The sequence below is a fragment of the Rhinolophus hipposideros genome (genome assembly GCF_964194185.1).
Source record: "Rhinolophus hipposideros genome assembly, chromosome: 24".
In the NCBI taxonomy this organism is placed as follows: domain Eukaryota; kingdom Metazoa; phylum Chordata; class Mammalia; order Chiroptera; family Rhinolophidae; genus Rhinolophus; species Rhinolophus hipposideros.
Genome location: NC_138070.1, coordinates 264,691 through 291,202, shown reverse-complemented (window position 1 = coordinate 291,202; position 26,512 = coordinate 264,691). Strand labels below are relative to the sequence as shown.

General features: G+C 56.6%; 3 protein-coding genes across 5 annotated transcripts in view; 1 reads left to right on the top strand and 2 right to left on the bottom strand.

Annotated features, from left to right (window-relative positions):
- Nucleotides 1–6,411: 6,411 nt before the first annotated feature.
- Nucleotides 6,412–8,513, bottom strand: LRCOL1 (leucine rich colipase like 1; the record flags this gene model as incomplete). Its single annotated transcript, XM_081037782.1, has 4 exons — nt 6,412–6,564; nt 6,687–6,812; nt 6,899–7,024; nt 8,430–8,513. The coding sequence occupies 4 exons, from the start codon at nt 8,511–8,513 to the stop codon at nt 6,412–6,414; spliced, it is 489 nt and encodes a 162-aa protein (XP_080893908.1).
- A 9,963-nt stretch (nt 8,514–18,476) lies between these two features.
- Nucleotides 18,477–21,725, top strand: P2RX2 (purinergic receptor P2X 2; the record flags this gene model as incomplete). Of its 3 annotated transcripts, XM_081037207.1 has the most annotated exons (12): nt 18,477–18,712; nt 18,829–18,964; nt 19,054–19,125; nt 19,233–19,308; nt 19,377–19,473; nt 19,642–19,722; nt 19,832–19,970; nt 20,313–20,443; nt 20,670–20,760; nt 20,867–20,932; nt 21,037–21,114; nt 21,307–21,725. In XM_081037207.1, 12 exons carry the CDS (start codon nt 18,537–18,539, stop codon nt 21,397–21,399), a joined length of 1,236 nt encoding a protein of 411 aa, XP_080893333.1. In that variant the 3' UTR covers nt 21,400–21,725. The 3 variants fall into 3 exon arrangements, with proteins under 3 accessions (XP_080893333.1, XP_080893332.1, XP_080893334.1); XM_081037206.1 differs by having other exon boundaries at nt 21,037–21,725; XM_081037208.1 differs by lacking the exons at nt 19,054–19,125; nt 19,233–19,308 and having other exon boundaries at nt 18,537–18,644; nt 21,037–21,725.
- A 1,328-nt stretch (nt 21,726–23,053) lies between these two features.
- Nucleotides 23,054–26,512, bottom strand: part of POLE (DNA polymerase epsilon, catalytic subunit) — a 36,031-nt gene continuing 32,572 nt past the window's right edge. The window contains exons 45-48 of the mRNA XM_081037190.1: nt 25,471–25,671; nt 24,968–25,093; nt 24,414–24,503; nt 23,054–24,311 (exon numbers count right to left, since the gene is read on the bottom strand). Coding sequence (XP_080893316.1) covers nt 24,198–24,311; nt 24,414–24,503; nt 24,968–25,093; nt 25,471–25,671 — 531 coding nt within the window. The 3' untranslated portion in view covers nt 23,054–24,197. The remainder of the gene's footprint in view (nt 24,312–24,413; nt 24,504–24,967; nt 25,094–25,470; nt 25,672–26,512) is intronic.

Sequence of the window (26,512 nt, the reverse complement as noted above, 5' to 3'; positions counted from 1 at the left end):
GTTTCTGCACGGGGCCTCCCATCCCTGAGGCACATCATTTTCCAGGGATCACTTACTCTAAGGGAGTGTCACGCTTGAGGGGGATGACCCATGAGGAGCTCTCTCTGTGGCGGAGACCCTCCTGGGAGCACTCTGGTGGGACATTAACCACCAGGCACCTATCTGTAGGACCAGATGCGCACCAGGAAGCCCTGCAGAATCTGTGCTTTCCCATTTTAACTGCCATCTTCCATCTTTCCCGGCATAAATAAAACATGCCCTAAGTGCCCTACCGTCCCTCACCAGCATGTTATTAAAGTCATAAAACATTTTCAGAGCTGTGGTTACCCTGAGCTAATAGCGCCTGCGGGAGTAGCCACGCTGAGAGACATCTTAACCTAAAGAAAACTAACCAGGGAACTGACACCTCTTGTTATGTTATTTTGGAGGAGCCATGTGGAGTATGTTCCTCAGTGGCCAACACCGTCTCTCTCTGAGTACCCCATCCCTCCTCCCGCGAGCCCCTACCCCTGACAATCTCTGGGCCTCACATCCTGAAGTTATGTTTGTTTGACCATCCACTCTTTAGCACAGAAACATACAGAGGGGAGTGGGCTTTATCTTTCATCCCCAGTTTTGACTCTGTTACAGAAACCGGTGCCAGGGGCCGGCCCAGTGGCTCAGGTGGTTGGAGCCCCGTGCTCCTAAAGCCAAAGGCTGCCGGCTCGATCCCCACATGGGCCTGTGAGCTGCGCCTTCTACAGCTAAGACTGTGAAAAACAACTCTCCCTGCAACTGGGCTGCCGTGAGCAGCTGGAGGTTGGCGTGGGCTACCGTGTGCTACCATGAGTGGCCAGCAGCCAGCGAGAACTGCCGTGAGCTGCTTTGAGTGGCTGACCAATGACTGGCGACCGCGACCAACAGCCTCAGCCCCTAGGAGCGCAAGGCTCATCACACCAGCATGGGCCAGGGAGCTGCGTCCTACACAACTAGACTGAGAAACAAAGGCTTGAAAAGGAGAAAGGGGGGAGGGTGGAAATGGTATTTAAAAAATCTGAAAAAAAAGAAACAGGTGCCAGCTTGTCACAGGGGCAGGAGAGAGGAAGGCTGGGGCCACGGGACAGTGGTTCTTAGTCTTTTTTAGTCCTGGAACACTGGCAATAGCAGGAGTCTGATGAGGACACAGTGTCAGTTTGGGAAGATGAAAAAGTCCTGGAGATGGACGGTAGTCATGGATACACAATGACGTAAATAATTAATGCCCCTGACCTGACACCTGAAAATGGCTAAGCCAGTAACGTTTTATGTTATGTCTCTGAGGAGTTCTCAGAGGAGCTGTAACCAAATTAGGGCAACCCGGATGCTGAGGGGGCCAGTGTGAGGTGTGGGAACCGGGAGGCACTTTCACGTAGAGCCTTCCAGGAGGCAGAGGAAGGCCACACACGGGGCTTCCTCTGGTGCAGCCCCTCACCCCTTTGTGCAATCTCAGGTGTGCCTAGAACAGCTTGGAGGGTGTTACGGGCTGAATTGTGTCCCCCCAAGTTCACAGGTTGAAGCACTAACCCCAGGACCTCGGGGGGTGGCTGCATTTGGAGGTTGGCTTCACAGAGGTGATTAAGGTAAAATGGGGTCACTGGGGGGGGCCTGATCCTATATGACGGGTCCTCATAAGAAGAGGAGGTCAGGGCACAGACACACACAGGGTGACCCTGTGAAGACCCAGGGAGGACACGGCCGTCCACACGCCGAGGGGAGAGGCCTCAGGGGGAAGCAGCCCTGCCCACACCTGGATCTCAGGCTCCCCACCTCTAGGACGGGGGACAGTAAGTGTCTGTGCTTTAAGCTGCCCATCTGTGGCATCTGTCACACAGCCTTAGCTGACTGATACTGGGTGCAGAGTCCTGTCTGTCCTCCCATCGTCACTCTGCTCCAAGACCCCTGGTGCAGGGCGGAGGGCTGAGCCCCTTTCACTGGTGGGTGAGGACATTGGGATGTTTGGGGCAGGGGTCCTCACCCTGGCCTTGATTTAGAATCACCCCAAGGAGCTCTTGAAAGCCCACTGCATGGCCGCCACCCTGGAGGCTGGGGATCCAGGGCGTGAGCGTTTCTCGCGGTTCCTTGGGTGTGGGTGACTTGACCAGGAGGCGGGGCAGAGAGCCCCTCGCAACCGCCGGATGCAGAGCGGCAAGTGCTCACCAGGTGTCGCTGTTGAGCGCTTGAAATATAGACCTGAAGTTTTTTGTGTTTTTTTTAAAGATTTTTTTTTTATTGGAGAAGGGGAACAGGATTTTATTGGGGAACAGTGTGTACTTCCAGGACTTTTTATTGGGGAACAATAGTATGATTTTCCCAGGACTCATCAGCTCCATCCAAGTCAAGTTGTCCTTTCAATCTTAGTTGTGGAGGGCGCAGCTCAGCTCCAGGTCCAGTTGCCATTGCTAGTTGCAGGGGGCGCAGCCCACCATCCCTTGCGGGAGTCAAACCACAACCTTGTGGTTGAGGATGCGCTCCAACCAACTGAGCCATCAAGGAGCTCAGCGGCAGCTCATTGACTTCATTCCAGTTGCGGAGGGCACAGCTCGCTGCCCCATGTGGTAATTGAACCGGCAGCCCCGTTGCCCAGCTCTAACCGCCTGATCCACCTATCCGCCCTAGACCTGAAGTTTTTATCTCATTCTAGTATAAGTTTAAAACTAGCAACTCAGTTATTCATAATTGCAATTATGTTTGGGACAACTGGGGCATGTGAACCCACTTTCTCAACTGTACATGTTATGAAATCGAAATATAGATCAAATATCCCAGTGAAAATTCAGCATCTGAACTGGGAGTTGCTGTGAGCGCAGAAAACAGCAGATTTCACAGGCTTACAACAAAATGAACAGGAAATAGCGCAATAACTTTATATATCGACTCTGAAATGATACTATTTTGGATATATTGGGTCAAGTAGACTATATTGCTAAAATTAATGTCACCTGTTTCTTTTTACTTTTTAAATGTGACCAGTAGGAAATGTTACATGACCCTCCTAAATATCTACCCAAGAGAATGGAAACACGTGACCACAGAAACACGTGTGCCCACTGTTGGTAACCCTGCAATTCACAACTGCCAGAAATGCCCATCAACACGTGAACGGAAAGTGTGCTCCAGCCACGCAGCCACACGTGGGTGAGCTGTGCAAACAGAATGCTGAGTTACAGAAGCGCCCGGACAGCAGGATCTCACTTGCCTAGAGCATCCAGAACAGCCAAATCCGGAGAAAGAAGGCAGATGAGTGGTTGTCGGGCCAGGGGCTGTGCAGGGGTGTGGGTGACGGCTGAGGGATACAGGGTTTCTTTTGAGGGTGATGAAAATGTTCTAAAATTGATTGTGGTGACGGCTGCATAACCTGTGACTGTCCTCAAAGCTATTGAATCTTACACTTTAAATGGGTGAATCAGGTAACATACAGATTACATCTCAAAAACGCTGGTGGCTCAAAAACGCAGGTGGTTGGAGCGCCGTGCTCCTAACACTGAGGTCGCCAGTTCGATTCCCACACGGGCCAGAGCTGCGCCCTCTACAGCTAAGATTGTGAACAACAGCTCTCCCTGGAGCCTGGGCTGCCTTGAGCTGCTGCAGGCTACTGTATGCCACCATGAGCAGCCAGTGGCCAGTGCGAGCAGCCGACCAACGACTGGTGACTGACTGCCTCAGCCGGGGGAGCGCAAGGCTCATCACACCAGCATGCGCCAGGGAGCTGTGTCCTACACAACTAGACTGAGAGACAACGGCTTGAACCAGAGTGGGGGGGGGGGGTAAGAGTGGGAGGGGGAGAGGGAAAAAAGTGGGGGAAGAAAGTATAGAAAAGACCAGCAGGATTATTTCTGCTAGGCACTGCTGGTCGACAGGCTCCAGAGCCAAAGACACAAGCTGCGAACAACTGTCGGAGAGGGGAGCGCTGGTGGGAACTGAGACAGCAAATGGGGCCTTAGACGGCCCAGTGGCAGCCCAGCCCCTCCCCCCCAGCGCTCCAGGAATTAGGACACTTTCTTCGCTGCTCCGGCCCCAACATCAAACAATTTGTGGTACGAGAGCTTTAATCGTAGCTCCACGTCTGTAAGAGAACGTGTCCCCTTTTATTTTTAAAGTTTTTAAAAAATAGATATCCCAAATTGTACACACAATTTATGGCGGCAGCCAAGACCGCCAATCGAATGGACTGTGGTGTCATATATTTCCTAACATACTGTGGCCTCTGAATGCAAGCCTATAACTTCATCTGGTGCTCAAAGATAAAGAAATCCGATCCAAATTGTAAAGAGAAGGCAAACCTATATTTTGGGTGGTATCACTTAGGAACTGGGCTAAGCTGCCAGGAACACAGACGTGGAAATGGTAGCACCAGTCGGTCCCGGCTGCCCTGCCTGGCGTCCCTCCGTTCCTGCCCCTCCACCGTTAGCTCATGCTTCCATCGTACCTGACGTTTCCTCAGGGTTGTGAGGTGGCTGCTGGGCTTCAACCACCACACCTGAGTTCCAGGCTGGAAGACACAGGACGAGGAGGGCCCCATCTTCCATGAAAGCCCCCCAAACACTTTACAGAATTCTTATCAGAAACGTGTCCCAAGCTCGCCTCTATGTGCACAGGAAGGAAACATTAGTTGTATGCTAGGCACATTATAACCCCAAATGAAACGGAGTCCTGCTGAGGCAGAGAAAAGAAGCACCGATGCGGGGGGACCTTGGATTCCTGCTGGACCCACTGAGGGACGGTGTGCTGCACTGGACACGGACCTGTGCCCCATGACACTCGCCCAGCTGCCTCCAGGGGGACCTGCCTCTGAGAAGACGCTCCCTCGGCAGGAAGTGGGGTGCAGAGACTTGACCAACAGGAAACAGGAGATGGGAGGGCACCAGGGCTAACTGTCACTCCCTGTCCCCACAAGGACTCGGCTAAGGGGCTTTTCCTCACAAGTCTTCAGACGTCTTGCATGCCAAGGAAACAAAGCCGCCAAGGGTCTCCTGTACGGTTCCCCCCAGGGAGCGGGCGTTCAGCCTGGGTAGCTCTGTGCTCCCAGTACCACCAGCAGCGTGGGGCTGTGCAGCTTGGGACGCTGATTATTTTTACTTGCACTGACAAGCCACACTTCTGTGCCTTTATGATGGAAACGCCAGAAGGGAGGGGACAGTCACCACTCAGCAGTGGCCCTTTCTTTGCCAGGTCACACCTGATAGGAAGTGCCACTGCCCCACACCTGAGCGGGATCCCCTTGTCCACAGGCTCCACATTGCCTACAGGTGTTTTTGCCTTTATTGTCTGAAAAAAAGTAGACGTGACAAAACCCACTTTCACTCACTCAGGAGAGTTTACTAATGCCAAGTGTGATGTTGCTGGTCCCAGAAAGAGCTTCGAGTGTGACACGCACAAGCTCCCGTAACTCATGCATGACGAGACCCAGAGTGGATGTCTGTACAGTCCTGGCTGGTTCTTCAGGGCACAGATTCCTGCCCATATCACTAAAGGACAGAGCAGAAACCAGGAAATGCACAGGGAGACAGCACCTTGTGCAGGAGCAGAAGGAGGTCGGTTCTCAGGACAGTTGTGTCTTACAAGCCCAGACGTCCCTCCCGCTGCACAGATGGGGCAGGACGCCAATGGGTCCCTCTGGACATGATTTGCCACAGTTTTGTCTGAGTACCTGCTGTGCCTGAGTGCCGATGACCCCAGAGCAGGGTACAGGTGTTAGACATCAGTGGGTCTTAACTGCTGGGGGTCAGAGACCCCTTTATAATCAGACGGACGTCATGGGTTCCAGCACGAAACGTGTAGTGAGGGACCCATACGCATTTCACAGCACACGTTCTTGCAGCACCCCGTGCCACTCATGTCTACGCCCCCATCTACTTCTGCCCGGCACCATGTGCACCTATTGCTGTCTGTCCCTCGTCCGTGTCTCCCCTTGTCTCCATCTACCCCTCCCAGCTGTCCTCCCTGCTCTTTGCCTGTTCTGAGCCCTTGGAGGCTGGGCTCTGGGGCTGCATTGTCCGACCTCTTCACTCCTCACTGCAGTGAGGTTCAGCCCATGGGAGACTCCCGAAGGAGATGGGAGGTGGGAGAAGAGACGTTCCTGGGGAGGCTCCTCTCTTGGGCCTCCAGGCCGGGGGTGGCTGCAGCCTCACTGTCACCTGTTCCCAGATGCTGCTTGGTCCCATGGGTCTCACCACCCACCAGCCTCTGCCTTCCACCACACACATCAGCACCTGTTTCCCCTGGGTCCCTGACCCATCTGTGAGCCCCACTATGCCCTCAGCATATGTCCTGTCTGACACATTGTGCACTCTTCCTGCTCCAGGAAGCAGACTCTGAGGCCAATCTCCAGATGGCAGATGGTGGTGTCTCCTGGAAGGGGACACCCGCCAGGCTCTGGGACACAGGCCCCGTCTACTAGCTGCGTGACCTGCCGCCAGTACTCACCAGCGGCAGGCACTGGGCGAGGATGCCACTGCGGCGGACGCAACGCGGAGGGCTGGCCTTGGTGAGCGGGATGCAGCACTTGGACTGGCACTCGCTGTGGTCAGTACACAAGGCCCCCTTTGGCTGCAGGTACACAGAGGCCAGAGGTCACCCCAGACACCTGGAAATCCGTGCACCCGAGCAGGCGACCCCCCGCCTGTGCCACCTTGTAGCCTGGCCCCAGCAGGCACCTCCCCTGCCCTCACCTTGCGCCACTGCACACACTGGTAGAAGATGGTTCTGGGCATGCAGAAGCGGAGCGCACTGTTACTGTTGGTGACGCAGCAGCTGCTCCGACACTCCCCGTTGTCCAAACACGAGTGCCCGGTGGGCTGCAGGGGAAGGATGTCTAGCTAGCCCTTTCTGCCTGCTGGCCCTCCTTCCCAGAGGCCCGTGGCCCAGCCGCCCCAGGACGCACCTTTTGCCAGGACAGGCAATGTAGGAAGAAGGTCTGGACCGTGCAGAACTTCTGTGGGTTCTGGCTGTTGACGGAACAGCAGCCACTCTGGCACTCAAAGTGCTCCTTGCAGGGCTCGCCAATCCCCTGCAACGCCAGGGCCTGTGTCTCTGCTCCTGGGGCCGCTGCAGACCCTGCTTCCTGCAACGGCCACTCCCTGCCCTCTGCCTCCCGCGTTCTGCCCGTGCCCCACCACCTTTCAAACACATCTTGCCTGAGGAGTTTTCTGGAAATTCACAGACCAAGGTGGGTGGAAGGCCAGGACGGCCTGTGGAAAGGGGGGAAGGGAGCTAAAAGTTGTCTGTGTCTGTCCTGAGCGATGTGGACAGAGGGTAAACTGAGGCACAGAAGATGGAGAAAGCCAGGGAGTCGCTGAGCAGTGGGGCAGGCAAAGGGCTTCCTGGTGCTGTGCCACATGCCTCACGTGCTCACATGTCACAGAGACGGTCAGTAACAGGCCAACACGGAGCTGCACCTGAGGGTCAAGCCAGGTCTGCCACCTGCCTGGGGCTGCCACGGTGAGCGCGGCCTTTAATCTCAGTTCTCAAACTTCTTTTAAAAACTCCCAACATTACTGGGGGTGTGGGTTATGTCTCCTGTGTCCAGTGCAGTGGACGCTAACACAGAGAGAAGCTTTACATATTCATGTATTTGTTTAAAAATAATAAACCCACTCCATGCTAATATAAAAAAGATTGTTATGAAAAATTGGTGTAGCTTTCCAAAATAACAAAACAAATCGTGCTGAGCAGAATGGCACCTGTGTTCCAAGCTGGCTTCTCATCGTGGCCTCGATTCTGCCTGTTGAGCTGTCACACACACTGTGACCCCAGGGGCATGCCACCACACGGTCGTAGCAGCACGAGGGAGAGCGGGCAGAACACCCCTTAGCGCCCTCAGATCATAATTGACCTGGGGACCCTCCAGACTGGACTGGAGACTTGGGGTCAGAGCCACTGGGAGCTGCTGCCTGGAGGCTCTTGAAAGGGTTTTCAGATGGGATCCGTTTCGCTTTGCTTTTCTGTAGAGATCCTACTGATTGAGAAGTGGAGCCAGGAGCCCAGGTTTGCAGGTGAGAAATGGGGACCGAGGAGGACTTACTTCTAGGGTGGGCGCCCGAATAGCAGGAGGGAGCATGGGAGCGTCCCTGGTGTAGGTGCGGATGAGGTGCGGCTGTCCTCACTGTCACCTTCATTCACGAGCTCACACCGCCTCCTGTCAGACCCTCATGCATCTATGTGGCCTGACGGCCCCCTCCTTCTTCCAGGGAGACCCTTAGCTGGGCCCTACGCTGACATTACCATCCTGAGAGCCACTTCCATCCCAGGACGTGGGCCACTGAGACCCGTCGGCCCCCATGTCAACCGTCCTGGAGGCTCGAGTGCACCTTCTTTTCCAGGAGCCCAGAGGGTCTGGACACAGAGGACACCTGCAGGGATGGGCAGGCAGCCCCAGGGAGCCCCGCATGCAGGGGTGTGGGCGTGGAGCCTACCTTGTGGGATGGTGGCATGTATCTCTTCATCGCCAGGAACACAGGCAGCGCACACAGCAGCAGCAGATGTCTAGCGTGTGCCATCGGGCCAACCTGTCGATGCCCAGATGACCCTGGAACGTCCCCATGGCAAGGGCCACTCTGCCCCCAACACACCCCATGTGAGACCCACTTCCTGTCCCCTCCTGCTCCCAATCTTTCTCTTGCAAAATGGGTATTTTAAGATTTACAGACATTATTTTCTAGAGCCGTTTTAGGTTTACAGAAAAATTGTGCAGAAAGCACAGTTCCCATATACCCCTCTTCCCCCTGCCTCAGTTTCCCGTTATTCATACCTTGCATTGGTGGAATACGTTTGTTACAATTGAACCTACACTGACCGTCACAATCGCCCAGAGTCCGTAGTGTACGTTCAGTGGGTTTGGACAAACGTGTCATGACGCGTATGTCATTATGTGTCACACAGTGTCGTTCCTCTGCCCTAAACGCCCTCTGTGCTCCGCCTGTTCACCCCCCACCCCAATCCCTGATCTTGTCACTGTCCCCACAGTCCTGCCTTTCTCAGAATGTCACAGTGCTGGGATCACACAGTGTGAAGCCTTCTCCGACTGGCTCCTCTCACTCTGTCACATGCACCGAAGGTCTCTCCATGTCTCTTCCCTGAGAGCTCACTTCTTTTTAGCACTGAGTGGAAAATGGATTTTGAACAAGGTTTTCTCCCTGGACGGCCAAGCCCTTCAGTTTACGTGTCTCTGTGGCTGGAGGGGCACTGTGCCTGTCTCCCTGGGTCCATTTGCTGGAGGCCCACCCAGACCCTGACCCCAACCCCTACCCCGATGCCGTCCACACCCTGGGGCCCAGTCCGGCCGTGGTGGGGATTGGGCTGGAAGCCCCCAGCACATGTGACGATTCTCTCTTCCAGACCCCACGGACTCCAAGAGTCTGGAGTTGCCCTCTGTCTGGGCCCGAACTACACATGGGCACTTGGCTGGTCGCCTGCTGTTCATAACTGGACATTTGGCTTCCAAATTAGCCCCCAGTTCTTTTATTTTTTTAATTGCAGTTATAGTCACGTAACATAAAATTTACCATTTGAAAGTGAAGAATTCAGTGGCATTTAGTGCATTCTCAGTGTTGTGCAACCACCACCTCTGTCTCGTTCCAGAACACTCCATCACCCCACAGAACAACCAGGCCGACCAGCAGTCACTTCCAATTGGCCAGAACCCTGCGGGGAGCAGCGTGACACTGAGGCCCCAATCCTAACACGGCCTTCACAGCTCGGCAGGGCTGTGGGGGCGCCCATGGGGCCATGTCACGTCTTCCTGGCTGGGCTTCATGGGACAGCACGTTCGGGGGTGTCCCCCGCTGAACCATGAGCCTCACTCCCTTGTTTTCTGCTCTGCCCCTCAGGGTCCCCAGACACCGACGTCCCTGTCACTTTCACTCCCTCCCTCACAGTAGTCTTTCCAGGCCCCCTTAGCAGTGCCCCCTTGGCATCTGTCAGCTCCAGACCCTGCAGTGTGACTTCAGACCAACACTGGGTCCCGTCTAGCCTCTGTGGCTGCAGGGCCTTGGGGACAGAAACCTGGTTCCCCTTCCTGTGACCTGAGGGGTGGGCTTCCGTGGTCCCATCACTGTCCCCCTGAATCTGTGGTATCCAGATGATTCTATGAAGCCACACTCAACTGTCCCCTTCGTTCTTTACTAGGTATTTGTGTTGCAAAGTACAGTGAATTCTGTTTTTCCCAGAATTCCCAGGGCACGAGCCCAGGAACCTACTGGCCAAGTCTGCCCCCATCTCCAGCCTCTGGTCATCCGTCTGTCTTCTCTGAGACAGGAATTCAGAAAGCGGAGCCTCCCAAGGAAGGGAGGGAGAGACACACGGTGACCTACTGCTGGATGGAGCGGTGTGGCTGGGAGCACAGAGAAGGGCTGCCTGGGGGATGACGCCTGCCCCCCCAGACCCACATGGGGGTTGGGTTCTGAGTCCTGGGACGTGGCCAGAAGGCCCTGAGCCAGGTGGGGGAGGTGTCTGGGTGAGAAGACGCCGGAGGACTCAATGCACCTCACACAGGAGCAGCCTGGCCAGGATGACCAGGACACTCACAGAATTTGTCAGCTGAGATCTCTTTGTTCCCTCACAAATACCCAGAAATTACTCCCATCACCGGAAAGGGCCTCCAGGAGTTCAGCAACATGAAACATCTCAGAAAGGCCAGAGTTTAGTGCCATTTAGAGTTTCCTTATCAAAAATAGCAAGTCACAGGATGCACTGCCTCTCCAATTCTGGTTTTCCTGTAATTTTAGGTTTAGATGGATGTACAATGAACCATCGCTAGAAAGCATTGCTAGAGCATCTCATCCAGAAGGTTTGCTGATTGGTTTCCACAGAGACACATGGACGGAGCCTTTGCTCTATTTTAATAGGCTGTCCCCCAAAACTGGCAAAGACGTGGAGGAAAGGGAGCAGGGGAGCCCTGGACCCGGCAGAGACACTACCGGCCCTTGGTTAGGGTTCACCTTTAAAAATGCACCCCAACTCTGCTTCATCGCGAGCATGATAACGGTGCTTGAAAACTTGTCCCTCAATAAAAGCCTCACGAAGCTGGGTGCCCCCTTACCGCAGGAGCAGCTCAGCAGTCAGGGTTTGTGGGTTTTCCCCACGACCAGCAAGTGCGAGAGAGGCCTCCCAGGGTGGCCAGCCCGATGGGGAAGGAAGGGCCTGGCTGTGGCCCGTCCTTGAGGTCATGCTCCTTTCTGCGCCATTCAGAAGCTGCCCTTATGAGTCGCCAAGTACCTCTAAGGTGAAACCCAAAACACTTTTTTGTCCTGGAGGCTGAATATGCCTATGACGCCAGGTTGGCCACAGAGCTCACATAGAGCCCTGCCCCACAGCCGGCAGCTGCCAGCCCCAGATGCCACCACCTCTGTGTCAGTCGGCCCAGACTGGGTCAGTGACCACAGCTTCCTTGGTTTGCGCCACTTCCAAGTCAGGACCGGTCCCAGAAGCCAAATATGCCCCCTAACCAAGCACATGGCACCTGTTATCAGTCACCTAGAGCTGTGTGACAAATGCCACAGACAGGCCGCTTAAACCAGACACTTACTGTCCCCCGTCCTAGAGGTGGGGAGCCTGAGATCCAGGTGTGGGCAGGGCTGGTTCCCCCTGAGGCCTCTCCCCTCGGCGTGTGGACGGCCGTGTCCTCCCTCAGTCCTCACAGGGTCACCCTGTGTGTGTCTGTGCCCTGACCTCCTCTTCTTATGAGGACCCGTCATATAGGATCAGGCCCCCCCAGTGACCCCATTTTACCTTAATCACCTCTGTGAAGGCCCATCTCCCAATGCAGCCACCCCCCGAGGTCCTGGGGTCAGGACCCAGCACATGGATTGAGGGACACAATTCAACCTGTAATACTTCATATTTAGTTAGTTCCCCCCTCTCCTCAGGGCACCTGGACCGGGCCTTTTCCACTGTCAGCGTCCCCACCCACCTGCCTCAAGTCTGATCACACTGATGGGCCAGCCCCTGGCTGTGGAAGGCTATGGATAAGTCTCCCACTTTTCCAGGCTGGCTGGCGTCCTCCTTCCTGCAGCCCCTTTCTGCTGACCACACCCTTCTGGTGGCCACACCCCTTCCTGCTGACCACACCCTTCTGGTGACCACGCCCTCCCCGCTGACCACACCCCTTCTGGTGACCACACCCTTCTGGTGACCACGCCCCTTCCCGCTGACCACACCCTTCTGATGACCACGCCCCTTCCCGCTGACCACACCCTTCTGATGACCACGCCCCTTCCTGCTGACCACACCCCTCCTGCTTCCTGAGGCTCCAGGACCTCTCTGAGGGCCCCACACTGGTATGAAGGGCACAGAGATTCCTGTTTATTTCCCTCACAGCAGGTCAAAGGTCTCAGATGCCCAGTCACGTGATTCTAGAGAAATGACACCAGACAATGGAGCCATATAAACATTTTCCAAGATAAAAGGGCAAACCCATAGCCATTGTATGAACTTTGTGAGCCGTGTCCATATTGTGTCAAACCTATCAAATATAATTATAACTACATGAAAGGTACATTTGAATCACAACTCAAACGTTTTTGAATTTCAAACTTGCAGTGTTCTTTTTGTAGTTTAGACCAGGAAAAACATTTGTTCTGGTCTCACACCTCTTCACAGGCCGCGGGGAAGGTCCCAGGCCCAGGCAGGTTCCAAAGTGGGCACGATGTGCCTGACCAGTCACACAGCCCAGACGCCACAGGGGCACACTGTGCCCGCGCGGGAAGCACCGTTTACAAAGGTCACGGCGCACCACTGTCTACCACTCACCACAGCCCAGAGGTAGAAGCCACCCAAGAGTCTGATGGGCGGATGGACAAATGCAACGTGGACCTTCCACACAGGGAACATCGTTCACCGTGAAGGAAGGAGCCCCTGACACAGGCTGCAATGTGGGTGAACCTGGAGGACTTGATGCTGAGGGAAACCAACCAGACCCCGAAGGAGCCATCCCACAGGGAGCGGGAGGGGGCAAATGCACAGAGACAGAGAGTCGACGGAGGTGCCAGGGGCTGCGGAGGGCCTGGGGGGTGAGTGTCTAATGGGGCAGAGGGCCAGCTGGGGAAGGTGACAGTTCTGGAGGTGGTGGTGGGGATGGTCACGCAGCACGGGAGCGCCTGGTGCCACTGGACTGGACATTTAAAGGGGGCCATGATGGTAAATTTTATGTTGTGTGCATTTTATCACAATTTAAAAAAAAGTCCCAGGCACTTCTCACGGCCCTGGAGGAATAGTTGCTTCTGAACATGAGGAACAGCTCATTCATAGCCCCTGGTTATTTCAGAACATGCTCACATGTACTTATGTATGGAGTCTCTTTTCTTGGATGTGTTTATAAATATCTCAGATGAGATATCTTTCCAGTTTTCCTCACAAACGTCGAAGCCAGGTATGATGCCACAGCATTAGGAGATATTTTGTCAGATAAAAGCTTGATGCCAAATCCTGCCAAGGACAGAACAAGCCCCAAGCCCATGCTTTCCTCATAATCCTCAGGCCGGTGCCCTGCCCAACAGCGGCATGGGAAGGCTGGTTTAGCCTCTGGCACCCCGAGAAAAGGTGAGTCACTGAGCGCCTGCAAATTTATACACAGGAAAACTGAGCGTGCAGGTGTGACATGGGGTGGCCCCTGCAGAAGGACTCCCTGTGGGAGCCGACAACGGCTGAGGTATCTGGAACCTTACCTTTCTCTGGGGTCCCACCTGCTCCTCTGTGTAGAGGTGAGAGTGGCCAAGCTGTGGCTTCCAGAAGAGACTACAACCCCAAAGTGGAGAGTCACACAGACTCCCTGGGCACCTCCTAATCCTCACCTTCTTTCTCGTCCTGTCCCCGCCTTCAGCCCTGTCAGAAAGTCTTTCATCATTCCGCCTGAGAGACTGAATGGACAGTTCCCACACGAGAACCTGGGAGCCAACCACAGTCTCTACCAGCCCCAGAAGCCAAGTCCGCCCCTAACCAATCATGCGGGGCATCCCCTCCCCACCTGGAGAGACTTTCCCACCATGGCACCCCATCCCCACAGGCCTGCTCTCGATTGGGGGCCAGCTCCCCAGCTCTGGATCAACAGCCTGTTTATTCTCATTCGGGGACATTGCTCTTTCTTCATTTATTTCTGCACAGTTTGTTCACAATAAGCACGTACTGGCTTATTTATTACTGACTCTATGCCACGCCCTGTGCTGGGCTCTGAGGAGGAACAGACTGTGTGCCCCTCTTGTCACCTAGCTCTTGGTCTAGCTTGGGACACGGACCTGTCAACAAACAGGTTACAGAGTGTGGTAGGTGACAGGCCTTTCAAGGGGGGGACAGGTGATGGAAGGATGAAGACGGAGGGGCAGGCCCTGGAGAGCGGACAAGCTAAAAACGAAATATCAGGGTTGCAAGGGTTTTAGGCAGGAGAGAGACAAGACCAGAGTGTTTTAGAAAGTCTGGGCACGAGGAAGGACAGGCTGAGAGGCTGGAGCTGCTGAACCGAGGCGCGGCGGGCGGGGGAGGCTGGGTATTGACGGATGTGGGCAGTGAGCGAGCCATGGACCCAGAATGTCGCCTGGGTTCTGTGATGTCGCCCAGGGAGTGATGGGTTCGGTTTAGCAGTTTCCGTTTTCGTTGTCGACCTCTGCCTAACAAAGCACCCAAAAACTCGGTGGCTGAAAGGGCAACCTACTGTGTCTCAGGGCTCAGCAGGGCTCACCAGTCCTCAGATGGTGCTGGGCTTCCTCATCCCCATGCCCAGGGCCACAGATGGCTGGAGTCTGGGATGGCCAATGCCCATCCTCCTGGCTGGCTGCCCCAGAACAGGTGTCCGAGTCCCAGAGGACCTGAGGCTCTGTGGCCATCCAGGGCTCAGGCAGCATGGCATCAATCAGGAAGGAGCCCCAACAGCCGGGTCAGCACGGGAGCAGAAAAACCAAGTCATCTGAGCCGTAGTGAAACCCCAGCAGTGACAGTGTCACCAGGGACGGGAGGACGAGGGCGGGTGGGGACTGTGGATGGGGTTTCCTTTAGGCAGGGGGACGAAATGGTTCTAAAATTAGGTCGTCCTTGTGAACATAGTGCTGCAAACGAGTGTGTTGTGTGGCGCTGAGCTTCGTCTCAACAAAGCTGCTGAGGGGACTACTTAGAACTTGGCTGATTTCACGTTGCTATTCCTAAATACGTTTTTAAATCTGTTGTTGCCAGGGAGTAATATTTTCTCTTAACCAAAGGTTTTAGAATTCAACTGAACAACTTAATTTTTTTACTTGTAAAATGCCTTTTTAAGTAAAAACCCATTATGAGACTCAGTCTTCCTAAGACTCATTTCTTTAACCTATTTAAATGTATTTATGCAAATTATAGATTTTAATCAACACCTTAGCGGTTGTTACAAAGTCTGTAGTTTTTCTCCGTGCCTGGAGAGCTTGCATGAGGAGTTTCCACTTGATTTCTGAAATTTCCCTTCCAGCTTCAAGACACCTTATCTAAATTTTGCGATAAGTGTTTGGGGTCTCCCCAAACCAGTCACACACAGGCTTGGCTCTGGGTTTGGGAGACCACGTGAGTTCTGGTGGGGGAACCCTCCTAACGCAAAGCTACTTCCTAGGGACACTCGTAAGCTCTCCTTGTCAACCGACATATATTCCTAAGGATGCAGGGCAGAAAAGTCATCTCAAATAGTAAAAGAAATCCTTAAATTCTTGGATAAATTGAGATTATATAGCATACCATTTCTTCGGAGAAAAAATAAGGAGAAAACACTACATATATTCAGCAGGGTGGTGCTCTGCCCCATGGGAAGGTAACAGCAGTGTGACGTGGGTTTCTCTGAGTCACTGGAATTCAGACATTTCACCCAGACTTTTCAGGTGTGCACCATTTTCTAAAGTCATCTGGCCTCGGCCCCAGCAAGTCCTAGCAACCTACAGACGCAAGTCTTTGTTCAAATTAGATCATTTTCTTCAATTACTTTGATCACGTCTCCCTTTCTAGTCGTCGGTGACTCTGTCTCTGGCACCTGCCCTGCACCCCTGTCTCCGGTGCTCTGCTCTGAGCCATGGGGCCTTTCTCCACTTGGTTACCAGGTGAACATGCTCTACTTAGTTCATCGAACCCAATCACGATTTGGGCTCCAGAAGATGTTTAGTGCTGTAACCGCACCCACTGCATGTTCTCATCTCAGCCTTTTTGCTTCAGGGTCACCTCCCGATCCTTCTGTTAGTGGGATCACCGTGCCCGATGTTGGGCAGGGATGTGTGCCTCTCGGGGTGTTGGGTCAGGCTGCTAGTGGGCCACTCGCAGTGACCAGCCTCCGGCCAGTGGACAGCATGCACCATGTGCCCCTGTGACCCGTAGCATAGACTGGCCAGCCACTCCCTGCAAGGCACAGGGAGAAACCCTCTCTGCCGACAGCAGCACCCACCAAAACAATATTGAAAAAGAACGACGTTGGAGGACTAAAAATTCCCCATTTAAAAACTTGCTACAAAGCTACAGTTAGCAAAACAGTGTGCTGCTGGAATAAGGATATACATGTAGAACAATGGAACAGAATCGAGTCCAGAAATAAATGCTATGTCTACGGCCAATTGATTTTCCACATGGGTGCCAGACCCTTCAGAGGGTAAAGAATAGTCTCTTCAACAAATGGGGCTGGGACAACTGGACATCCCCACACAAAAGGATGAAGTGGGACTCCTACCTTGCATCATATGCAAAAATTAACAAAATGTATCTACAACTGAAATATAAACCGCTAAAACCATAAAACTCTTACAAGAAGCCAGGGGTAAACTTTCATAACCTTGGACTTGGCAACGGATTCTTAGAAGTGGCACCAGAGCACAAGCAAAGACAGCTGAATCGAACTTCTTCAAAAGTAAAAACTTTTGTGCATCAAAGGGCACTGTCAAGAAAGTGAAAAGACCACCCACAATGGGACAGAACATTTGCAAACCACAGAGATGATCAGGGTCTAGTACCCAAAATATATTGAGAACTCTTACAACTGAATAACGAAAAGAGAAACAGCCCAATTTAAAAATGGGCAAAGGATTTGAATAGACATTTCTCCAAAGAGCTCATAATATCTCGCCCACGAGGAAGGCAATAACCAGATGAGTGGAAAATAACAAGTGTTGGCAAAGATGTGTAGAAAGTGGAACCCTTGTACTTTGCTGATCGGACTGTAAAATGGTTCAGCTGCTTGGAACGTGGCTGGTGGGTCCTCAAAGTCAAACATAGAATTACCACATGACCCAGAAATTCCACTCCTAGGCATATACTTCAAAGAACTGAAAATAGGTGTTGAAATAAATTCTATACACGAATGCTCACAGCATTAGTGACCATCGCCAAAAGGTGCAAACAACCCAGATGTCTATCAGTGGGTGACCAGGTCAACAGTGGGACATACATACTCTGGAATATTATTCTACCATAAAAACAAATGACGCACCGACATACATGACAAACCAACAGGTCTCGAAAACATGCTCAGTGAAAGAAGCCAGACACAAGATGACAAATATCGTATGATTCCATCACATGAAACATCCCAAGCAGATAAATACACAGAGACAGGGGATGGTGGCTGCCAGGGTCTTGTTCGTATCTGGGGGTGATGAACGTGTTTGGGAGATGATAATGGTGGTTGCACAGCAGTGTGAATACACTAAATTTCGCTGAACTGCTGACGAAACAATTGTTCATTAAAACGGTTAATTAGATGCTAGTAAATGTCACTTCCAAAAAAGTAAAAAGTTTATGATCTCTGGGATTTCCTTCAAAATAATGAGCGGGGCAGGTAGAGATCTAAAAAGTTGGGGGAAAAACACCTTTCCCCATTTAAAAAAGAGAAAAGAGAAAAAATGAGAAACAATGGATGGGCAGTGGATAAAAGGCAGGGAGCTGATTCCGGGTCGGGGAGAGGGCCGGGCGCTGGGGTGCAGGAAGGAGCTGGAACAAAAAGGCTCGGACGCGAACCCGCAGAGAAGCCAGAGGGCTGTCGGCGTTGTGTGTGAGCCCCGGGGCAGGGATCGGGATCGCGGCTGCGCTTTGGAAATGGTCTCGCTGCACCTTCCACTTACATGTCCCGCGCAGGTGGTACCCCAGGGAAGCTGGAAAACACGTAAGTATATTTAAGTCTTGCCCTTCGGGTTCCGCGCTCAGTGCCCTCGGACACCGGGGAGACGCGGGGGCGGCGGGGCGCTGCGCCGCGTCCCGGGCCCCTGGGGAAGGGCTCCCTGGGCGTCCGGCCCCGGGAGCGCGCGGGCCTGCGTCCTCGCTCCCGCCCTCCCCGCGCCCTGAGCCCCGCTGAGCCCCGCGCTCCGGGTCCCGCCTGGCGACCCCTGCCAGGCGCGGGGCGAGTCCCGGCCGGAGCGCGGCGGCCCCGACCTGGGGAAGCCCCGGAAGGGGCGCCGCCCGGGGCGGGGCGCGCGAGACCGCACCCCCGGGAGGCGGGCGCCGCGGAGCCCACAGCCCCGCCCGCAGCCCGCGGGATCGCGCGGCGTCGGAGCCTCCCGGCCGTCGGAGCTCAGGGCCGCGGCGGCTTCCCGGGCGGCCGGGCCATGGCGGCTGCCGAGCCCAAGCCCCCCGCGGGGGCGGCCACGGCCCGGCGCCTGGCCCGGAGCTGCTGGTCCGCGTTCTGGGACTACGAGACGCCCAAGGTGATCGTGGTGAAGAACCGGCGCCTGGGCGTCGTGTACCGCTTGGTGCAGCTGCTCATCCTGCTCTACTTCGTGTGGTGGGTGCGCGGGGCCCGGGCCCGGGGCGGGGAGGGCGCGGGGTCCCCCGGGACGCGGCGGGGAGGGCGCGGGGTCCCGCAGCCGCCTCCGGAGCCGGCCCTGCGCGTCCGCACAGGTACGTGTTCATCGTGCAGAAGAGCTACCAGGACAGAGAGACGGGGCCGGAGAGCTCCGTCATCACCAAGGTCAAGGGCATCACCTCGTCCGAGCACAAAGTGTGGGACGTGGAGGAGTACGTGAAGCCCCCCGAGGTGCGTTCCGTGCCCCGCGCACGCTCACGGTGGGACCGCAGGGAGGCCGAGCTGCCCGCGCCAGCTGACTGTCCCCTTTCTGAACCCAGGGGGGCAGCGTGTTCAGCATCATTACCAGGATCGAGGTCACCCCCTCCCAGGCCGTGGGGACCTGCCCCGAGGTGAGGTCGGGTTCCGGGCCCGGGAGCGCCCTGCCGGGACTGCCGCACGGCCGAGCTGGGCCAGGGGCAGAGGGGGTCCGGGCCCTGACCGAACGTATCCTCCCCAGAGCGCGAGGGTCACCAACGCCACCTGCGGCTCCGACGAGGACTGTGTGGCCGGGCACCTGGACATGCTGGGAAACGGTCAGTGTGAGCCCGCCGGGGGCCGGGGCTGGGCGCGCCCCTCACCCCCTGAGCGCGTCTGCCCACAGGTGTGCGGACCGGGCGCTGCGTACCCTATTACCACGGGGCCTTCAAGACGTGCGAGGTGTCGGGCTGGTGCCCCGTGGAAGACGGGGCTTCCGTCAGGTGCGCCTCCCACCCACCTGAGACCCAGCTCCACCGCGGCGCGTCTGTTCTGCTCCTGTCCCGTCAGCGACCGGAGCCGGGACGTGCTGGTGGGGGGGGGCGGTGCAGCCAGGGAGGCGGGGGGGGGGGCAGGGGGCGGCTAAACGCACCCAGTCTCTGCCTCCTCAGCCAATTTCTCGGTAAGATGGCCCCCAATTTCACCATCCTCATCAAGAACAGCATCCACTACCCCAAATTCCAGTTCTCCAAGTAAGAGCCCTCAGGGCCGGTGAGGTGGGCGGGCTGGGCGCCCCCTGCCAGTGGGTGGTGGGCGCGTCCGCTGCTGTCCCTGCCACCTGAGGCGCTGGGCCATACTTAGGGGCAACATTGAGAACCGGGAGCACGGCTACCTGAAACGCTGCACGTTCGATGAGGTCTCCCACCTATACTGCCCCATTTTCAAGCTGGGCTTCATCGTGGAGCAGGCGGCGGAGAACTTCACGGAACTGGCGTACTGGGTGAGGGCCCTGGCGAGAGTGGCAGACGGCTCTCCTTCCAGGTGCTGGCTCCTGCCTGCCCACCAAAGGTCCCCTCTCACAGAGCCCCTGTGCACTCCCTGCCAGCCCTGGCCCTGCTCGGCAGAGGACACAGAAAGAGGATTGGTTGCCTCATCTGGGTGTGCATGGCACCTACTAAATTATTGACTTCTGGTCACACAGCTGGCCAGCCCCTCCTGTCCCAATGCCTCAGAAGCAGGGCACTCACCAAACCCCCTCAGCCCTGACAGCCTCAGGGCACCCCAGGGCTCTTGAGCATCTCGTGTGCCTGCCCTGACCCCGTCTATGCCCACTTCTGGGCAGGGTGGTGTCATTGGGGTCATTATCACCTGGGACTGTGACCTGGACCTGCCGGCGTCCAAGTGCAACCCCAAGTACTCCTTCCGGAGGCTCGACCCCAAGCACATCCCAGCCTCATCCGGCTACAACTTCAGGTATCTTGACCTTGGGCCCCTTGGGCCTCACCCATCCTGGCTGTGGGGGCTCCAGGAGCACACAGGGCAGGTGCCCAGAGGCCCAGGGACGCCAGCAGTTGGCAGAGTCTTGGAGCTGCTTCCCTCTGGACAGACATCCACCACCATGCTCCTCAGGCAGCCAGGGGTTGGGCACCCAGTCATTCCGTCCCAGGTTCTGATGTGCCTCTGGGCCATTCCGTCCCAGGTTTGCCAAGTATTACAAGGTAAACGGCAGCACCACTCGCACACTCATCAAGGCGTATGGGATCCGAATAGATGTCATCGTGCACGGACAGGTAAACCAGTGGCTCTGCCTGCTTGGGGTTCGGGTGGCCCAGGACTGAGCTCTGTCGCCCCCAACACACGGCCTGCCCCGATGGTCTAAGGTGCCTCTTCTCCCAGGCAGGGAAGTTCAGCCTGATTCCCACCATCATTAACCTGGCCACAGCACTGACCTCCATCGGGGTGGTAAGGACACATGCTGGGTGTGGGTGCGTGTGTGTGTGTGTGTGTGTGTGTGTGTGCGGGCGGGGGCCCTGCCAAGTCCTTACCATTCGTCTTGCTGGCCCCAGGGCTCCTTCCTGTGTGACTGGATCTTGCTAACATTCATGAACAAAAACAAGGTCTACAGCCACAAGAAATTCGACAAGGTGTGTACACCGAAGCAGTCCTCAGGTAGCTGGCCTGTGACCCTGGCCCTTGTTTTGGGCCAGGCCCCGCCCCCGCCCTGTCCCTGCTCCAAAGACCCAGGCCAAGCGGGCAGACCACAGGATGAGGGGCGGAGCCAGGCCCCGGCCTCCCCACCCCCACAGCCCCGGCCCCCCTGTGACCCGCCTGACCAGATGGTGGACGCTCCCTCGAGGGGTGCAGGACCAGGGCCGTGTGCCTCCCAGGACTCCACGCTCACGGACCCCCGAGGTTTAGCCCAGCTCTGAGTCCACCCCCACCTCCCGTCCCTCCTCGCTGGTGGCTGGGCCTGGCGGGGCACCACTCTGCAGCCCCAGCCCGAGCTCCCTGGCCGCTCAGCTGGGACCTGCAAGAAGAACCCAGGCCCTGCCCGCACACCTGAACATCTCCTTAAAACGTAACCGGACACCCGTGTGACTGGGCAGTGGGCTGACAAGGGGGCAGCACCCTGCTCCCAGCTTCCCATCTGCCCCATTCCCCTCCCCGCCCACAGCCTGGGACTACCTGCTGAGACCCTTTGCTCAACTTGTAGCCAAGAAACCACATGTCCAGAATCCAGTAAATCTCTGACCAGAACCTTCTGGCCTCATTTTTGGGAAAAGCATCTCGAGGACCTGAAGACAAATATGCACGGGTGGGTCCTGAGAGGGGCTGCTGGGGCTCTAACTGGCCTGTGCAACGTGGGCACATTTGCTGCCCTCCACAGCCAGCCAGGTCATGGTCACATCTCACCAGGGGCCCAGCAGAGTGGGAGACGGAGGCCTAGAGTGCATGGGGACCCCGACTCGCCCCAGCACCTACCAGCTTTCTGGAGGGGTCATTCCAGACCGCAGGTCTCGAATACCAGGACAGGGTGGTGACAGGGCAGAAGCCAGGAGGGAGGTGATGAGAGTTGTACCCAAAGGAAATGAATCTTAGGTTGCACTGTCTCTTAAACTAAATACTCTTCCCGGTTGTGAGGGACATGGCAGGGCAGGAATTTGGTGGGTGGGGCAGGGCGAGGCTGCAGGCACCAGCTGTCAGCTCTGTGGGTACCACAGCGGTGGATACTACAGTGGCCATCACACCGGCTGCCTGCCTGGCCAGACCTGCTCTGGGGGACACCACCACTTGACTGGACAGTGCTTTGTGTGGCAGTAGTGATGGCGAGGGGCCATGCCAAGGACCTTACACAGGTCATCTCACCTGTGATCTCATCAGTTCTAGGCTTAAGGGGAGGGAATGTTCAGACCCAAATTTGAATAATTTCGACCAGAGCTGGCCCTCCCACCTGCCCACACCTGACAACTGGCCTGGCCCACCTTGCTGCAGCCAACACTCCAAAGCCCCCACACAGCCACCCCCAAAGACCCTCCCATCCTGTTACATTGGCTGCACAGGTCACCCAAGTGCCTGTGACAGCCGGAGTGGCTCACAGATGTCCAGTTCTAGTGTTGGAGAAACTGGCTTTTCCAGTTGGGGCTGGGCTGCAGCTCAAGAACCCCGGCCAGGGCTCAGGTTTCCTAAGCATGAGTGACCCAGGCCTCATACCCCAAATGCCCACCCCAGCTGGCCTCCAGGTAACCCCTGGGAGCCATGGAGAGGGTGGGGTGCCCAGCGCCCCAGGTCCTGCTGCAGGGAAGAGTGCAGGCCCCCCTCCTCCCCACTCTGTGACGTGATGCCCCCAGCATGGTTTCCAGGAAGGCTCGCTAGCTCCCCCCCTCTCCTCCACCCGGCCCTAATTTGATCTGATCTCCATCTGGGGCTGACTTGGGCTCCAGCCACCTTCCAGCCAGCGTCAGGTTTCCTGCGGCCATTTGGCCTGTCCCAGCCAGGCGGGCAGTACCCGGGGACCAACACGCCAAACAGGCGTTAGCTACTGTCTTCTTCCTTCCAGAGACAAGGCGCCAGCACACACACATACACACACACAGAGGAACATTTTAAGAAATGTAACATGCAGATGAGAATTCAAAATGTCACTGAGTGACAGAGCAATGAGCTCACAAGATGCACTTTAGCCAGGCCCCCATGGCCCCGGGCTGAGTTTGGTGGCCACCTCACCAACTTGGTTTTTCTTTGGCTGCTTCCACTCGCATTTCATTAAAAATGAGGCGCAGAGTTGGTTTTCCGTTTTGGGGCTCGTGACAGAACGGAGAACAGAGCTGGTGCTCAGCAAAGGCTTCCAGGGCACTGGGAAGCTGACCCCCAGCCTGGGCTCCAGCTCTGTGGACCAGGCTGATAAGCGGTGGGTCCCACTTCAAAGGGGCCATGCCCCATTGGCTCTCTACACCCAGTACAGGAAACCCTGAGCTTGGGTGCCCTGTTGGGCCACTGACCATCAGGAGGGCAGTCCCTGCAGGGTCAGACACTTTGGACCCACCCAAGGCTGAGCAGCAAGAACAGAACGGTGCCCCCTCTTCTTCCCTACCTCCACTGAAGACCCCAAATCTTCCCTAAAATCCCGGCGCTAACTAACATGCGCTGGCCAAGTCCGTGACAAATGGCCCTCAGGGCCCTTCCCATATGAGCAGTCCTGCCCTGACACCCTCCTGTGCCCTCCATCCGGCCTGATGGGGACACCCCTGAGCCCCTGCGGAGTGTCCAGAGGCCCAGGTCCCTGCGGGTCAGGTCTGTTTGCTCCAGGACTGGCCCACACGCCGGCTGAATTTGGGGACGGCACTTCCACCAATAAGTGACTGGATGCCGGGAATGCAGACTCCCACTCAGGCACCACCGCATCCTGGGCCTGGCCTCCAGCCACCCTCAGGGTCTCGGCTCAAACAGAAGACCCCCAGGGCAGCTGGGCGCAGAGGGCAGGGCAGCAGCAGGGCCATACTCAATTTATTCAGCAAGAAATGGACTCTCGGGGCCACTGTTGGGCCCACAGCTGCCCTGACCAGCGCTGGGCCCGGGAGCCTGCAGGTGGGCCCACTTCCTGCTCTGCCTGGGGTAGGCCGTGACCTGCTCCCCGAAAACTCCGAGGTCATTCTCCTTGAGGCCCCGTCCTGGACATGGCTGCAAGTTTGGGGAGCTGGGGCAGAGGGTGGGGACAGCGCCTGGCTTACTAATGGCCCAGGTGGGGGTTCTTCTCCAGCAGCCACTCCAGGGTCTCCATGAGGTACGACATGCCATAGTGCTGGGCAATGTTCCGGAAAATTCTGATCTGCTCCATGAAGACCTGCAGGAGACCAGTCACCGTGAGACCCAGTCCCAGAGGAGGCGCAGGGACGTGGCCGAGGCCGGGCGTTTGGCAGAGCAGCAGTTGTGGGCGGGGCCCTACCTTGGTGTGGATGGTCAGGCCGAAGCCCCCGGCACAGCTGCAGTACATGGGCATGTGGGTCTCCTTCACACCCCCGCACTTCAGGCAGACCTGAAACGAGGAACAGCAGTCAGGAGCCCCACCCCCATGGCCTTCACAGCGGCTTTGTCCCACGTGTCCTCACTGTGGACAGCCAGGTCCTCGGCTCCCTGTGTGTCCCACCAGCGCCGGCTGTTTTGCCTGGACCCCATGCCTCCCTCGGGTCTCTGCTGAGGGGTCCCCTGCACCCAATGCTGGATACCTCCGTCTCTCTCTCTCTCACACACACACTTCCCATTGGTTCCCTTTCATACTCATCGCCACACACCTATCTTGTTTACTGTCTATGTGTCTATGTCCCGCCATGAGAACGAAGGGTCCATGAAGCCAGCTCTCGGCCACTGTAGGTGCCGAGATGCTGAGCCCAGGGGGCCTGTGGATGAGGCCTGAGAAGGAGGCGGCCCTGGGGAGGACTGGGTTATGACTGGAGCTCCCCAGGGTGCGACTGTGCATTGAGAGGCCCGCTGCTCGCTCACCAGGTCCTGCAGCGTGAAGGCCATCAGCTTCTTCTGCAGGACCGCCACCAGCGCCATCTCAATGACGGACGAGTCGTAGGCGACCTGACAGTTGGAGCACAGCCACCGGGGAGGCATGGCCCCATCCTGGGCAGGGGAGGAAGTGGGTCACCCTCTGCCCGGCCGTCCTCGGCAATGCCTGTGCACTGGCTGAGAAGGCTCAGCATTGAAAAGGCAGTGGGGACACGGGTCACTGCCTGCCACGGCTCGCTCACAGCTCCAGGCATGCTCAGTCACCGAAAATGTCACTCCCATATTACTGGGACAATGTTCTACATGTGGCGGTCGAGTGGCTTAAGAAAGGGGGCCTGTTTTCCCTTCCCATCCAAGCTAGCAGGGGCCTGGCAGGTAGAACCCAGAAAAGGGAGCTGGGTCCCTGGCGAGTGGGTGCAGCAGGACCTCCCTGGTGGCCTGAAGTCTGGACGCTGGGACCCTACCCGCGAGGGCCGTGGGAGGTGGCCCACCTGGGAGACAAAGGGGTCTTTGCACAGGTCCAGGTCCCGGCAGAAGTGACAGCTGTGGCAGATGACCTCGGGGAGCACGTAGGAGCGGCAGGGGTCTCGGAACTGGGCCTCTGCCGAGAACTCGCCGACATCCACCAGGCGGAGCAGGTCCCGGTTCAGCTTGTTCACCTGGTTTGTGATGTTTGTGTCCAGGGACAGGACCTGCGGAGGACGGGGACGTGGCAGGGACAGCTCCCGGGGCCTCCCTGCTCTCTGGACTGCACCAGTCTGTCCTCGTCCCGTTAGCAGCGTCACAGGGACAGCTGGTAAGGAGCTGCCCACGAGGCACACAGCCCTGCCCTCGGGTGACTGCTCGGCACCTTGCCATTGGTGGCACTGCCTCATGGCTGTGAAAAACCAACTGCACCGCAAACAGGGCAACAGGCCAGCGCGTGCGGGTGGGGCACCGCGGGTGTGGGACGTGCTGCATCCTGACCGGCGGGCCATGTGGTCCTGGCCTTTGCCAAACTCACAGGACACACGCTAAAAGCCGTGACTTTTACTGTACGTAAACTCTACCTTAACACAAATAAAGTGAAAAAATGCCGAAGTCCACTGAGGACCTGAGCTGGTCCTGAAACCATTTCCCCACCCCAGTCAGACGTCACCTGGCCTTGGAGTGGCTGTCCCTGTCAAGTGTAGCCTGCTGGGCGGCAACCTAATGGATAGCGAAGGGTCCTGTAGGCGCGGGCGCCTGCTCGTCCTTATCTGGTAATACGACCCCGGCTCTGCGGCTGCCTTCCCAGAAAGGCATCGCTGGCATCCAAGCTCTCCTCTCAGGTCCCACGGGAGCCTGGACCTTTCGGGAGCCCCGTCCGGTCCCTGCCCCGTCCACACTACCCCTGAGCACCTGCCATTATAGTAGCACTCCACATCAACCCGCCCCGGGGCTCTGCACCCCCTGCCCAGACACCCTTCTGGTCACTGTGGCCTCGGCCCCAGGCCCCATCAGAGGCCTTTCCTGACACCTCAAGCCCACCTCACAGCACCTGTACTCCCTGAA